The sequence below is a fragment of the Phacochoerus africanus genome, chromosome 6 (assembly GCF_016906955.1).
Source record: "Phacochoerus africanus isolate WHEZ1 chromosome 6, ROS_Pafr_v1, whole genome shotgun sequence".
Lineage (NCBI taxonomy): Eukaryota > Metazoa > Chordata > Mammalia > Artiodactyla > Suidae > Phacochoerus > Phacochoerus africanus.
Genome location: NC_062549.1, coordinates 62324102 through 62340079, shown reverse-complemented (window position 1 = coordinate 62340079; position 15978 = coordinate 62324102). Strand labels below are relative to the sequence as shown.

The window sequence follows — 15978 nt, the reverse complement described above, 5'->3', positions numbered from 1 at the left end:
GTAATAGAAAAATATAGGAGTTCCTGTCGTGGAGCAGTGGTTAACGAATCCGACTAGGAGCCATGAGGTTGCAGGTTCGATCCCTGGCCTTGCTCAGTGGGTTAAGGATCCGGCATTGCAGTGAGCTGTGGTGTAGTTCACAGATACAGCTTGGATCCCGCGTTGCTGTGGCTGTGGTGTAGGCCAGCAGCTACAGCTCCGATTAGACCCCTAGCCTGGGAACCTCCATATGCCACGGGAAGCGGCCCTAGAAAACACAAAAAGACAAAAAAGAAAGAAAGAAAAATATAGAGAGAGTAGTTTAATAACGCACTGAGCTGCAGATACCAAATTGTATGCTGTAGCCTCGTGTCTTTGTGGTTTTAAATACTGAAAAGATGTAGGACAAAGGCTTCAAGCTGATATTGAAAAGGAAGGAGCGAGAACATGTTGCAGGATGGAAAAAGAAAACAAAAAACACAATGCTCAATAGAATGACAGAACTAAACAAGATGAACTCTTAAAGGAAAAAGTAACATATTTTATTTGGAAACAGACAATTTTTAAAAAATGTTTAAACCCTAAGCAGATATAAGGAAAATGAAGAATACAGCTTTTACCAATCAAAATCATATGTCATGTGGCTGCCAAAAAAAGTTAATTCAATCTTAGGTGTTACTTAAAAGTAATGTCTAAACCAGTGTTTTTTTCAAACTTGTTCTAAATAGCAAGCCCCTCCTCCTAATGCAAACACATGCAGAACATTCACATGAAAAATGTTCAGCTGTGTCCCTGGGGTACCTCCAAGGAATTCCTAGAGCTGTGAGAAACAGCTTGAAAATCTCTGACCTAAACCAGAGAGCACATTCCATCCTCTTTTATCTCTCAGAGTATTTGAAGTAGAGATCAATTCTGGTTACCGCACTTCGAAGCATCTTTGAAAATCTTGACCCTACAAAAGAATGACAGAAGGATTTGAAAATGTGTCACGTGAAAAACAGCAGGGGAGATGTTTTCCTGAAAGAGAAATATGTTCTTGACACATCTGGAAACATCTGGAGAAGGGACTAGGATCAAGTCTATGTGTCTTCAGAAAACAGGACTTGAAGAAAGAGATGGATTGTATGTATGAGTTTCCTAGGGCCGCTGTAACAAATGACCACAAACTAGATGGCTCAAAGTAGATATTTATTCTCTCAGTTCTGGAGCTAGAAGTCCAAGGACAGGTGTCAGTAGAATCATGCTCTTTCCATAGGCGCTAGGAAAGACTTCTTCCTTGCCTCTTTCATCTTCTGGTGGTTCTTGGCAATCCTCGGTATTCACCGGCTTGTAGATGTACCACCCAGTCATTACATGATGTTCTCCCTGCTTGTGTCTCTGTGTCTTCTCTAGTCTTAGAAGGACATCATTATTGATCTGGGCCCTCACCCTTCTTCTCTTGATGAGTCTGGCTAAAGGTTTATTAATTTTGTCTTTTCGAAGAAACAGCTCTCAGTTTCATTGATTTTTCTATTGCTTTTTTATTCTATTCATTTATTTTTGCTCTGATCTTTATGTTTTCTTTCCCTATCTCCCTTAGGTGTAAGGTTAAGTTGTTTGAGATTTTTCCTGTTTCCTGAGTCAAGCTTGTATCACGATAAAATTCCCTCTTACAGCTGGTATTCCTGTTTCCTGAGTCAAGCTTGTATCACGATAAAATTCCCTCTTACAGCTGGTATTGCTACATCTCATAGATTTTAGATTGTCATGATTTTGTTTTCATTTGTCTCTAGGTGTTTTTTTTTTTAATTTCTTCTTTGATTTCTTCAGTGATTCATTGGTTGTATGGTGGCATATTGTTTAGCCTCCACGTGTTTGTTTTTTCAGTTTTTTCCCTGTAGTTGATTTTTTTTAGTCTCAGTGTTGGTGGTTGGAAAAGATGCTAAATATGACTTCAACTTTGTTAAGTTACCAAGATGTGTTTTGTGGCCTAGTATGCAATCTACCCTGGGGAATGTTCCTTGCACATTTAAAAAGAATGTGTATTCTGCTGCTCTAATGGAATGCTCTCCATATAGCAATTAAGTCTGTCTTCTCTAACGTGTCATATAAGCCCAATGTTTCCTTACTGATTTTCTATCTGGATGATCTGTCCATTGATGTAAACGGAATGTTTAAAAAGTCCCCCACTATTATTGTGTTACTGTCAGTTTCTTCCTTTATATCCATTAGCATTTGCTTATGTATTTAGGTGCTCCTATGCTGAGAGCATATATATTTACAATAGTTATATTTTCTTCTTGGATTGATCCTTTGGTCATTATGTAGTGACCTTCTTTGTCTAGTGCCCACCCTCTGGTGAGTGGAACTAGGTTCTAAGGTCTCTGGCTGCAGGACCCTGGGGTCCCGGACATTGTGCCTGCACACTAGTGTGAGGGGCCAAGAACTGGTGGGCAGGGCCATATCCAGTGATGGATGTGAGCTCAGGGGGTCTTAAGGCAGTCTGTCTGCTGGTAGGTGGGGCTGTGTTTCTGGCCAGTTAGTTGCTTGGCCTAAGGCGTCCTAGTACTCAAGCCTGATGGGAAGGTGGCGGGCCAGGGTCCTCAGGTTAATAAGCTAGAGAGGGATTCCAAAATGTGCTTGGTAGCAGGAGTGTCTGTGTTGTAGAACAAGTTACCTCAAATGGCTGCTGCTGGTATCTGTGTTCCCAGGCTGAGCTCCAGCCTCTCCAAGATCAGCAGGTGGGTTAGACCCAGACTCCTTTCTAAATACTGTTTTTGCCCTAGGTCCTGAAGCAGGTGGGATTTTGCTTGCTCCCTTTAAGAGTGGTGTCACTATTTCCCACAGCTATCTGGGACTCCCAAAAGTAAGTCCCTCTGACCTTCAAAACCAAATGTTCTGGGGGCTTGTCTCCCCAGTGCAGGAGCCTGATATGGGGTTCAGACTCCTCACTCATGGATGAACGTCTCTATAATTGTAATTAAGCTCCCTTTTGTAGGTTGCCCATTGGGGTCTGAGATCTGACTATACAATGGCTCCTGCCCTCCTTACCCATCTCATTGTAGTTCCTTCTTTATAACTGTAGCTGTAAAAGATCCCTTCTGGTAGGCTCATCTTTTTCATTGATGGTTCTTCTATAAAGAGCTATAATTTTATGTGCCTATGAAAGGAGATGAGCTCAGAATCTTTCTATTCTGCCATCTTCGTTGATCTCCTCCTGCCTTACATTTTAAATGCTCTCTATCCAAGAGAGCTGAGGAAAATGTGGTTCTTCCCAAAAAAGCTCTGAACCAACACTTATCTGACGTTTGTCACAGTAACTGAGCAATTTCTAGAAATGTAAGTAAAACCTTAAGTATGTACTTTTTTTTTTTTTTGGCCTGGGTGTTTTCACTCAGTATAATAGAAATTTATCAGTATTGTTTGCATGTTATCAATAGATCATTTTTTAAATATTTAAAAATTTTATTTATTTATTCATTGGCCATGTCTGCAGCACGTGAAAAGTTCCCATGGGATCAAACCCATGCCACAGCAGTGACAATGCCAGATCCTTTACCCACTGAGCCACCAGGGAACTCCTAGAACATTTTTGTTGTTGTTGTGTTCCATTGTATAGATATACCAAAATTTGGTGACCTATTCACTTTTTTCTTTGCTTTTTTTTTTCTTTTGGTCTTTTTGTCTGTTTCAGGGCTGCAGCCACAGCATATGGAGGTTCCCAGGCTAGGGGTCTAATCAGAGCTGTAGCTGTCGGCCTACATCCGAACCACAGCAATGCCAGATCTGAGCTGCATCTGCAACCTACACCACAGCTCATGGCAATGCTGGATCCTTAACCTGCTGAGCAAGGCCAAGGATCTCAAACCCACAACCTTCTGGTTCCTAGTCAGATTCGTTTCCAAGGCGACATGATGGGAACTCCTATCTATTCACCTCTTGATGGACATACGGGATGTTTCTAATTGGGCTATCACAAACATTTGCATAAAAATCTTTGTATGAACATATACTTTCTTTTCCCCTGGATAAATACCTAGGAGTAAAATGCCTGATTAGCCTAGTAGATGCATGTTGAACTTCAAGAAGCTGTCAAACTATTTTCCAAAGTGCTTATACAATTCCATATTCCCATCAGTAGTAGCAAAGTTTCCATTGCTCTACATTCTTGTCAAAACTTCCCATGGTCAATGTAGTGAGTGCGTAGTGATATCTCTTGGTTCTAATGTGTAGCCCCCTAACAACTAATGATGTCACTCTTAATTTAGGTCTATGATTCATTTTGGGTCAATTATTGTATACGGTGTGAGGTTAAGATTTTTTATTTTTGTAAATGGCTCTTCAAATGCTCTAGTACCATATTGTTGAATAGATTATTCTTTTCCCCTAGAAGTGCTTTGGCATCTTGAAAATCAGTTGACCCTAACCCTGGACTCTCCTTTCTGCTTTGACGTATAGGTCTGTATTTATGCCAATATTTATAATAAACCGCTGTTTGGATTACAGTCAAGCCTCTTGTTTTCCCCTCCAGTTTTGCGATCCTCCCAAACACACTCTCTAGACTATAGCCAAGGCAATTTTTCTCAAACGGAAAACTGATTCTGTGTGTTGCTATTGCCCATAAGATAAAATCAAAACTCTATAACCTGGTCTTTCATGTTCTAGCTCTAGTTTTATCTCTTGACTTATTCTCACCACTCCTTCATCCAACGTTAATGCTACAAACACATTGTTCTCTCTCCCCCCTAGGTTTTGGCACTTGCTGTGTGCTTTAACTTAGATGCCTGGCAAAGACCCACTTCCCCTGCAGTTCCTTTCAGACTCACTAAGACAACTTTGATTGTTCCTGCCTTGAAGTTCCCTCAGCTTCATCACCCTATCACACTATTGTGCCTCCCTGCCAGATCTTAAGCTCCTTGGGACCCAGCAGGCACTCAATATTTCAATGATTTGAACAAGACAGGTTCTTGTTCTTCAGAGGGTCCCATCAGGGTGCAGCTGCAGAGCAGAAAACCACATCAGAATGTCACTCCCCAACCCACACCTCCCAGGCCTTCTAGGTCTGCTGTTTCTGCTGGGTTTTGGTTTTTGTATCATGGTGTCTTGTTTCCCAGATAATCTCTGTGTACTGACCACTGTATTGTTTATCACTTGGAGGAACAGTTTGAGGCCTATGAAAAGAAGAGCTTTCTCCAGAGAGGGCTTTCTGTTGCTTCTGATTACCTCCTGAGGACACGGCCAGTCGGAGACCTCATCTTAATCTAAGTCTGTAGTTTAACATTTCCTTTGCCACTCAGGGTGCAAGTTCCAATCAGGGCTGTTTCCTCAGGTGACCTTTACTCCAGGAATGGAGCTCTACTGGGTTCTGGCTTCATTAGCTTTGATGGGTGAGTTGTTGGCTTAGTGGTTCAGACTGGTCTGGGGCACATCCTGGACTTTATTTTCTGAGCAAAACTCCATGATGTTGCCCACACAATGGCTCCATTTCCTGATTCCCTTCTAATTGATAAATGCCCTGAGTACAAAGGGAACTTGAAAAAAAAAAAAAAAAAAAAAAAGGAGTTCCCGTCGTGGTGCAGTGGTTAACGAATCCGACTAGGAACCATGAGGTTGCGGGTTCGGTCCCTGCCCTTGCTCAGTGGGTTAACGATCCGGCGTTGCCGTGAGCTGTGGTGTAGGTTGCAGACGCGGCTCGGATCCCGCGTTGCTGTGGCTCTGGCGTAGGCCGGTGGCTGCAGCTCCGATTAGACCCCTAGCCTGGGAACCTCCATATGCCGCAGGAGCGGCCCAAGAAATAGCAACAACAACAACAAAAAAAAGACAAAAAAAAGACAACAAAAAAAAAAAACACAAAGGGAACCTGAAGGCTAGACTCATCTTTTTTGGGCCACACCTGGGGCATATGGATGTTCCTGGGCTAGGGATTGAATTGGAGCTGCAGCTGAGGCTGACACCACAGCCACAGCAACAACGGATCTGAGCCTCATCTGCAATCTATGCCACAGCTGTCAGCAATGCCAGATCCTTAACCCACTGCACAGTCCAGGGATTGAACCCGCATCCTCACAGTCAGGTTCTTAACCCACTGAGCCACACGGGAACTCCTTGCCTTTCTATTTAGTGGAAACTGAAAATTCCATTTCAAACTTATCCTGACCCACAAAGCCCTGTATCATTTGGCCTTTGGCTTCTCCTCCTCCATTGGCTCACTCTGAACCAGCCACATTGTCCTCCTGGCTGATGTTCATACAAGTCCTGTCTTAAAGCTCTTATATTTGTGACTTTTGTACTTGCCTGGAGCCCACCACAAAGTTTGTATCTTTCAAACCATGACAGTACTTTTTTATGCAAACAACTTGGTCCTCTGATTATCAAAGACTGACATTTACTTACACTCCTTCAGCCTCATCACTTTTTATGTTGTATTTTAAAATTTGCTATCTCCCCTTGGAAGATATATGCTTTCTCTTTACTGCCTCCTTCTTGGTATAGAAGAGATCATCCCTAAGTATTTGCTTCATGCCTTTTTTTATTTTTATTTTTTTGCCTTTTGTCTATCTAGGGCCACACCTGCAGCATATGGAGGTTCCCAGGCTAGGGGTTGAATCAGACCTGCAGCTGCCAGCCTACACCACAACCACAGCAACGCAATCTGAGCAGCGTCTGCCACCTACACCACAGCTCATGGCAATGCTGTATCCTTAACCCACTGAGCAAGGCCAGGGATTGAACCCGCGTCTTAATGGATACTAGTCAGGTTTGTAAACCACTGAGCCATGAGAGGAACGTCTTCATGCCCCTAGAGGTATTTAGTTTAAAACAATTGTAGCCTTAATTTGTGAATATATACAAGACATGCAATTTACCTCAGAGATAAGCAATAAGGCAAGGATATGAGAAACTTTTTTTTTAAGAAAGTAAAACCAAATAAGAATGGCTAATGACTCACTTAAAAGTAATTTTTTAAAACTCTCTGGAACAGGAAGGATAGGGTGTTCTGCTATGATATTTCACTCAGATGGTGGTTTGGTTTGGATGCATGTTTCAAAATTGCTAGTACCTGAGTAGTTTTCTTTGAAAAATCCAGGATAAAAACACAAATACAATCAAGTTAACTCAACTAACATTTTTAAAATTTTTATGTATTTTTTTAGGGCTGTACCTGTGGTGAATGGAAATTCCCAGGCCAGCAGTCAAATCCCAGCTGCTGGTCTACGTCACAGCCCTAGCAAAGCGGGATCCGAGCTATTATCTGTGACCTACACCACAGCTCAGGGCAAGGCCAGATTCTTAACCCACTGAGCGAGGCCAGGGATAAAACCCATGTCCTCATGGATCCTCTCCAGGTTCGTTACCGCTGACCCACAATGGGAACCCCTAATTCAACTAGCATTTATTAAAAGCTTATGTGATAGTTACTGTGTGTCATGTGCTGGGTACACAAACACAACTGAGACACTGTCCCAATGTTAAAGATTTCAGGATAGAAGACTGGCAGAGGGTAACAAGGGAAGGACAAAGATAATCACCTTATAATTATACTTAAACTGGATCTTTCAGATAGAAAAGCAGATAATGACCATTCTAGGAATAGGGAAGAACACTAGCAAACTACAGGTAGTCTTGTTTTGCTGTGACATATGGAACATGTGTAGAGGCTGAAGAGCAGTCTGCAAACATCAGGACCAGGCGGTTAAGTCACAATGGCAAAGGGACTGGAAAGGGGAGAAATTTCAGAGACGTTTTTAAGATGAGCTCAACAGGACTTAATGATGAAAAATGTCAGAGAGGACTAGTAAATAGTGTTAAGATTCTTCATCTGGATAACTAGGTTGAATAGGAATGCCATTAACTGCACAGAAAAGAGTATTAGGCTTTTTTGGGAGGTGAGAGTGCTCTTTAAAAAAAAAAAAATTTTTTTTTTTTTGGATGTTAGTGCCAAACCTATAGCAAATGGAAGTTCCAGACTGGGGGTTGAATCAGAGTTACAGCTGCCGGCCTATGCCACAGCCACAGCAACTCAAGATTGGAGCTATATCTGTGACCTACACCACCTCAAGGCAATGCCGGATCTTTACCCACTGAGCAAGGTTACAGATAGAACCTGAGTCCTCATTACCACTGAGCCATGACGGGAACTTGAGATAAAAATTCTTGTTAGGTGCTCCCTTATGGCACAGCTGCTTAAGGGTACAGTGCTGTCATTGCAGGGGCTTGGGCCGCTGCCTGCAGCAAGGGGATTCAACCCCTGGCCTGGTAGCTTCCACATGCCTCAAGTAAGGCCAAAAAAAAAAAAAAAAAAGAAAGAAAGAAATTGCTTTCCTGATGATATATATCTACCTACACTAGGTCCTTGAAGGTCAGGTACATGTATGAGGAGGTATTGTCTACCTTACTTTTTTACGTCAGCGTTCCTTATTTGCCCCTTATATTCAGATTTCTTTCTTTTTTGGCTGGCCCACGGCATAGAGTTCCCAGGGCAGGGGCCAGGGATCAGATCTGAACCACAGTTCCAGGTCCTTTAACCTACTATGCTAAGTCTGGGATCAAACACAGGTACTGGCACTGCAGACACTGCCGGCCCTGTTGGCCACTGCAGGAACTCCCAGATCATATTTAATTTTGCTAAGTGTTACGTTAGTATGAAAAGTACTGAGTAATATAGGGAGAATTTCAACAAAATCACTTATCCACAGTAGCTTCAACTGGTGGAGAAAAGTCCTACCATCTGTGAGAGGTAGAAATTATTTTAAGGATTATAATAAAAGGAGAGAGTGCCATCAAAGAAAGATGGACTTTGCATTTATCTAATCAGCTACTAGTCTAGTTGTTTAGGGCTGCCCCCATGAGTAGGAGGGAGCTCCTGGGGCAGGAGATCCTCTGTGAAAGGAAAACTTAGATCAGCAGCAGTGCACACTGAGCTTCTTCCTGCTGGGCATAACTGAGATGTGGCGATACCCTTTCTTCTGCTTATTTCCTTCTCTCTTCTCACAGCTTCAGGAGTCACTCACTTAAGTCAGCTGATCTGTTGGTATCCTCGGGAAAGCATCTGGAAGTTCTTTACAGAATATCCTTATCAACAGTACAACCTGAAATTCAGCAACTCCACACTCATGTAACTCTAAGCAGGTACCCAGGTCTCGATTTTCCATCTTTTCTGAAATTGCCCAGTCTTAATTAATTAAAGCATGAAGAACCACTAAAATATAGTAGGCTACACTACAAAGCAAAGATGATCTTTAAATAAACAAGTGGCTTTAATGACTACTGTCATTCTGTTGCATTCATTCTGGAAACAGACATGTCACTATTTTTATAATCCTTTAAAGATCATGGTCTTTTGTAAAGAGGAATTACTATATAAATTTTTACATTATGGCAAACTACAAAAAGGTTTAATATCTATTCAATTTAGTATTCAAGTCTACAGAAAAAAATCAATGACAACTGCTTTATTATTAAAAGTTACTGAATTCCATAAAGCACACAATGTAGTTTATATTCAACTAACAAAAGTTTGATACATGTAATTAAAAATATAATATATAGATTTATCTGTCAACATTTATATTCTATTTAAAAAGCAGTAGCTTTACATATTTTACAACTTGCTTTTATAAAATATATACATCCACCCTATGCAAATCTTCAAGCATGAGCTTCCATTCCTATTAATAAAATGTACATTCTGCGTTTCTGAATATTTAGAGAAAAATGATACCAACTAAAAACAACAAATTCATTTTGACTTGAACATGCACCTAATTCTTGGCTGCCAGATAACTGACCTAATAATCTATTCAAATAATTATTTTACCTTGACCCCAGACAGTCCATTTGCATTATGTAAACAATCTGTGGTTAACTATGAAGAGACTTGCATTTACAAGGTATCCGCCACAATCTACCAAATTCTTCATATGTCTTGCTTCAGCTTTTTACATTAGAGAGGCAGGGTTATGCAGTTATTCAATGTGCCAAGAAATACGATAGGTGAAATCACAGCTAACAAGCCAAAGCCCAGTAAGTTTGGAAACCATGCTTTTGCCTTTGAGAAACAGATGAGAATTATTGTAGGAGCAAACTTTTCTCAAAACCCTGATAGAGTATGTGCCAAAAAATAGAATAAGACCTTTTTCTCCTTTCCCCAGCCAACTGCACTCAACTTGTGAAACTCGAGTCCTTTAGGGATGTGAAGATATACTGGCTTCTAATCAGACATTTCTCCCACATATTCAAAATGGCTTCAGATATTACCCTGTTATAATTTTCATAAAAAAGATATTCATGTAATAATTTTGGAGATCCATCCTCAACTATAAGTCCCAATCCTAACATGTGAAAATTAAAATCACAATAAACACCTCAATTATCAGGAACACAGTCAGAACCAGAACTTTAACTTGAAGGATAGAGATCCAAGTTTAGATTCCATGGGCCTCTAATGATAATGTATATAAGCCTATCTTTAAATCAATGTAAAACTTAGGCTGAGAAAATAAAAGTCTCCCACAAATTATTATTAAAAAAAAAAACCAAAAACAGTTCCAGGAGTTCCCGTTATGGCACAGTGGGTTAAGAATCTGACTTCGGCAGCCTGAGTCACCTCAGAGGTATGGCGCAGTGGGTTAAAGGATCAGGCATTGCTGCAGCTGCAGTGTAGCTTGCAGCTGCAGTGTAGCTTGCAGCTGCAGCTTGGATTCAACCCCTGGCCCGGGAACTTTCGTAAACCACGGGTGCAGCCATACATTAAGAAGAAGTAAAAAAAAAAAAAATTCCAAATCTGGAAATGGCTTAGACTTAAATGGAAAAACACTTTCACCAGAACAGGTAATTTAATTTAACTGGACAATAATCAGGCTTTGGGAGCGGCACATCCAAAAAGTAAAAAAGAAAATTCCCTCAACAGCAGTATTTGAGAACTATTATTAATGACAGCTTATTTATCAAGTAACCAATTCAACAAATTTAGCCATTTGCTGGCCTAAAATAAAATTCTTTACTTAGAGGATGGAATCTTTTTATTACATTTTCTGATATAATTTTAATAATTCTCTTCCTCTGAATTTCCTAACCTCATGAAAGAGAAATGAAATAGGAAAGGAGGAGGAAGCAAAAAAGGGAGGGAAGAAGAGAGAAAAATTCAGGTATTAGAAGGGGACACTGAGGACTGATACACTGTATCTGTAAAGAGAGGAAGAAAAATAAAGGAAGAATAAAAACAAACAAAAGTCTGCAAAAAGGATTAGGGCCAGCAGGTGAAGATTAAAGATACCTTCTTCACAGATCTTAATCATGCAACGGTATTAGCATAACAGAATAGTGCAGTAGCAGCTTTTGATAGCAATGAATCCTCAGAAAATACATATAGTTAAGCTTCAGCTTTTTTTGGAAATCAACTTACATACACAATTATAAATCTTAAAACATTTAGCTAAAATATGTACAAAAAACTAAATAAAAGTGAGATCAAGAAATATAGCAGCAGTAACCATAAAGGCTTAGAACTAGTGACACTGAATTCTTTATTTAAAAAAAATTTCTTTTAAACACACAGTACCTCCTCTTCTTTTCTATTTTTAGGAAGAAGCTTTAACAAGTTTTGAATATCTCAATTCTCAAAAACAATAGGCTTTTTTAAAAATAAGACTTGATTACCAGAAACAAGTAATATGTAGTTACATACCATTTTCATATCATTACTCATTTCCATTATTTGTCAGTTCAATTTTGATGCAAACTGGGAACAATTAAGCAGTCACTAGATACCTGTTTTAGAATCTGAAGAAATTATTATCCACCACAGGAATCTAATGATATATATTTTTGCATGTAGTTAAAATTTCAGAAGGGAAAAAGTAATAAACTATTCCAGTTACTTTATACCAAATATTTATATGCCTAGTCAAAACAGTAAGGATTAAGATCATTTTCCAGATGAACTGTATGTATATAAAAGCCATTTTTAGCATTTTCTTCTGTGGATTAAAAAAAAAATCTTATTCCCCTGTTAGCTAAAAAGGAGGAATTTGTACAAGTAAGTCCCTTAGAGATGAATATTAAATCCCTTAAGAGGACAGCCATAAAATTTGTTTTTAAAAATTTATCTTAAAAAACTGAAAACCATTTCTCTCTTTAAAATCTATGGCATTAATTACCTACCTGACATATATATATTTTTTTTCTTTCTGAAAGGGCACCAAGTTCATGATCTAAGCATGCAAAATAAGAAACTGAATATATCGCTGCCTTAACAGAATTTGGCAAACCAGAAGAATGGCCTTAAAATAAATAAATAAATAAATAAAAAAGAAGAGCGTACGTATTGTCTAAATCTGAAGGTATAATTCTGTAGACCTAAGGGGCAGGCGGCGCCCCACAGAGGGTAGGCAGGGAACAGAGAAGTAGCATTTTCCTATGTACACATTCTTGGTATTCTGGTTGTCATTCAACAACACATTACAGAGAAATAGCTTTTATTCTTACATAGCTGTTAACTGCCTTCTCTAGAGCCATGTCTCAGGAAAACATCTTATGTCTCTGAATAATGCAACTTACATTTTAAATTAATTAAATCTAAGTGCACAGGAGTTTTCAATGATTTCCTAAATTCAAGGAAGTGATGCATAAGGTGTTATCAGACTGCAGATTTTGAATAGTTGCTGCTTCTAAATTTGACGATATTTCATCCTATCTTCTTCTTAAACCATAAAATGTACCAAAATGATTTGGCTTTCCTTTACTTTCCTCTGCATCATTTTAATGTATTGTATGGTATCTCTACGTAGAGAGAGAGGTATGTTCAAAAATACTATCATTCGTATTAAAAAACTGAATTGAGGCTATATAGGACCTATTAATCTATACTAGAGCATTGTTAATCTTTGACCTGGTATATTAATTCCTTTGGTGAATAAATGTCACAGGTCATTTCTTTAAAAAAGGATTTTAGTAAGAGGACCAGCAGTATGGAGAGAGAGCCCCCACCCCCACCCCAGAAAATGTTCTAGTCAATCAGTAGTTTAGAGCAGTTGTGTAAAATATGAAAAATACATAATTTACAGCTTCAATTTTCATATTAAAAAGCAGTTTAAAACTAAAAGTAGTTTCAAAGCATTCCAAAAACACCCATTTTATGTTTTGTTTAAACTGCTCAACTATTATGATTGATAGAGACTACAGTGAGAACTTATGTATATCTAGTCGAGATAGAACAAAAATGTTTTCAATTTTAAACAGTGGTAGTTGATACCTAGCAGTAAAAACAGTGTCCACAATTTGGTGGCTGGCCATTGTTTAAAAATTTTTTTCAAGTTATTTCTACAGCAGACATATTTTTGAAGTCTACCCACCCCTGAGTTCAACAATTATACTTTGAGTGTAAAATTATATGCCCTTAATTAACATGTACAAAGCTACAAAATATCATCAATACAGAGATTAAAAACAATTTTTAAAATATTCTTTGCCAATTACTGATTGGATGGTTTTGCTGGGGTACATATTTCAAACCTTTTAGTCAACTGGCTTTTGTTTTTAAGCCCAAATTGATTCATATATTTACTGTAGGATATGTCAAAAAGAGTGCAACAATAGGCATTAGTAAAAATAACATTGTAGTAGAAACAGATTTTGCATATGTGAAAAGGTAATTTATAAAATACATTAATCGCTTTTTAAAAAGAGAACCTAGTTGCAGATTCATTAACTTACATGGTACTGAGAACTGGACCTTTCAAACAATTTTTTTTTCTATAGAAAAATGTTATCTAGCTGTAAGCAAAGTCTTAAATAACAGAAAGAAAAAAAAAAATCCCTCCAGAAAAAAAACGGTATGGTCGTGTGAGACAAATAAGCAAACAAACCATTCTATAGTGTACTTTTGCCTAAATTTTAAAATAAAAATGTCCACACTCTTTTGTTAAAACATTAAGCCTCTGTCAAAAATGTATTTCTTATTTTAGGGTACAGGATTGAAGGACAAGATGATACTTACAAGTAAGGAAAATTTACAAGAAAAAAACTTGACAGAAGTTCTTCAATTAAAGTACTGTAACATTCAAACTTGACTTAAAACGTAACAAAAGAAACAAAATTGCAAACAAAAATGTTTATGGATTTTCCAAACATAAATAAATGAAATAGTGTTTAGCAGTAGGGCTCATGCTGATGGCTAGCAGGAAGTAACAGAGTGTAATCTACTTGGAAAAAATCATTAATGTACAAATAACAAGCCCAAATTATGGACTGCAGCAGTTTAATCATCACTGCCGTTTTCCTTACTTCCAAAATAAAGCCTTGATTAAACCATTCATACCCTATATTACTCATACCTTGACTTCAGAGATTGAGGAACTATATACAACAAATGAATTTATTTTCACCATAGGGATAACATATTGTACCTCTCTGCCAATGTTACTTGAAAACTGTCCATGTCAAAACAATTTGACAGCAAATATAAACAATTCAATAAATACGCAATGATCTTTCATTACAGTCCTTTAAAGACGCATGTTAATTCATGCTGTTAACCTTAGGTTCACAGTGCATAGAAACCAAATATAAACAGTTGGGGTGACTTTCAAGGTAATGTTGGATCCCTCACTTTACTTATAATCCCATTCTAACCGATAAGTTCATTTCATAGGCCCTATCATGCATTAATCACTGGGTGGCAGGAGTTAATGAAAATTTTTCCTGTTACAACGTCCATTGCCGGCAATGAACGCCCCCAAACCGCCAAAGAAGTCAATGTTATTGCACAATACATGAGGACCTGGAACTTTTCCAAAAGCTTAAAAAAATAAAAATAAAAAATGGAATTATATTTGACATTTCCTGACACCTGCATTAATACTGTATGACTAATAAAGCATGTCAGTTGCCTGGACTGAACCAGCGATCAACATGCGCCCAGAATGCACACGAGTAAAAATGCAGTAAAAGGAAGTAGTCTTCATTGCCTATAGGTCACTTCCAGTCAAAGGTTAAAGTTCAAAGACTGAATGATCAAAGTGCTCTTTTTCTCAGTAGGACTATCTTCTGCTAGGAGGATGATAACAGTGGCATCAACAAGTATCATCTTTAAGAAAAGGAGAAAAAAGATAATTAAAAAAGTTAAGCATGCATAAGTAAAATCTACAAGTTAGTCTAATACAGAAATAATTTCAAGTAGCAAGAAGAACATGGTTTACATTTCTGACTTGTCTCCCCTGATCCCTGCAAATAAAAAGACCAATTTGTGTTCAAGTGTATAGTGAAAGATACATCAAGTTCTATTCTTTTAAGGATTTGTAGTTCACACAAATCTTAAAATGATATTATTATTAGTATGTTAGGTCTGTTTAAAATAATAAATTGATACATGTTAGCACATATTCAGGATTTATCAGTCATAAGAGAATTCTTCAGTGGGTAACAATTTAAAAATATAATGAGACAGAAAGTAAACTCCTGACCAACACTGTCATGCTACTTAATACAACTCATGTTTAAGTCTTTGAAGGAAGTAACTTCACAAATGAGGTACAATCTCTAAACCAATCAATAGTAATTTGATTGTCACTAATCAAATTATTAATTAGTTCTTCAAAAATAAGTTCTCAGCAAGTATACCCACATAACAAAGGAGGTCATTATAAACAATTCCACAGAATTATTTAATAATGCCTTCTGACAGACAATATATATTTATGTAACACATAATTTGAGGGGTTCATGACTTATTTTACAAAATTTACTTTACGAAACATATCTGAAGGATTTTGAGGACTGGTTATTCTCACACTAGTGACAGAAAGTAGTGAAAACTCTCCAGGAGAAAATCTGAAAAACTGGCCGAAACGTTTAACACAAACCATCCTATTTGAGGATCAATATGCTAATAAGAATTCCCATTCATAAAGACTAAGAGTTAAAAAGCAGCAAATCTGATTTCCATGCTGAGTAAACTGGCAGAATATTCCATGATCTTATACCCTAAGAATATAAAGTGTGAAACAGACTAAATTTTAAAAA

The 15978-nt window shown here is 38.0% G+C and overlaps 1 protein-coding gene across 3 annotated transcripts in view; it reads right to left on the bottom strand.

The window, feature by feature from the left end:
- Positions 1-564: 564 nt before the first annotated feature.
- UBE2W (ubiquitin conjugating enzyme E2 W) overlaps positions 565-15978 on the bottom strand; it is an 83238-nt gene continuing 67824 nt past the window's right edge. The window contains exon 6 of one of the 3 annotated variants that reach the window (XM_047783737.1): positions 565-931. In XM_047783737.1, the coding sequence (XP_047639693.1) occupies positions 858-931 (74 nt within the window). In that variant the 3' untranslated portion in view covers positions 565-857. Of the gene's footprint in view, positions 932-9395; positions 15044-15978 lie in introns of those variants that run through there. The other 2 variants (XM_047783735.1, XM_047783736.1) reach the window with 2 other exon arrangements.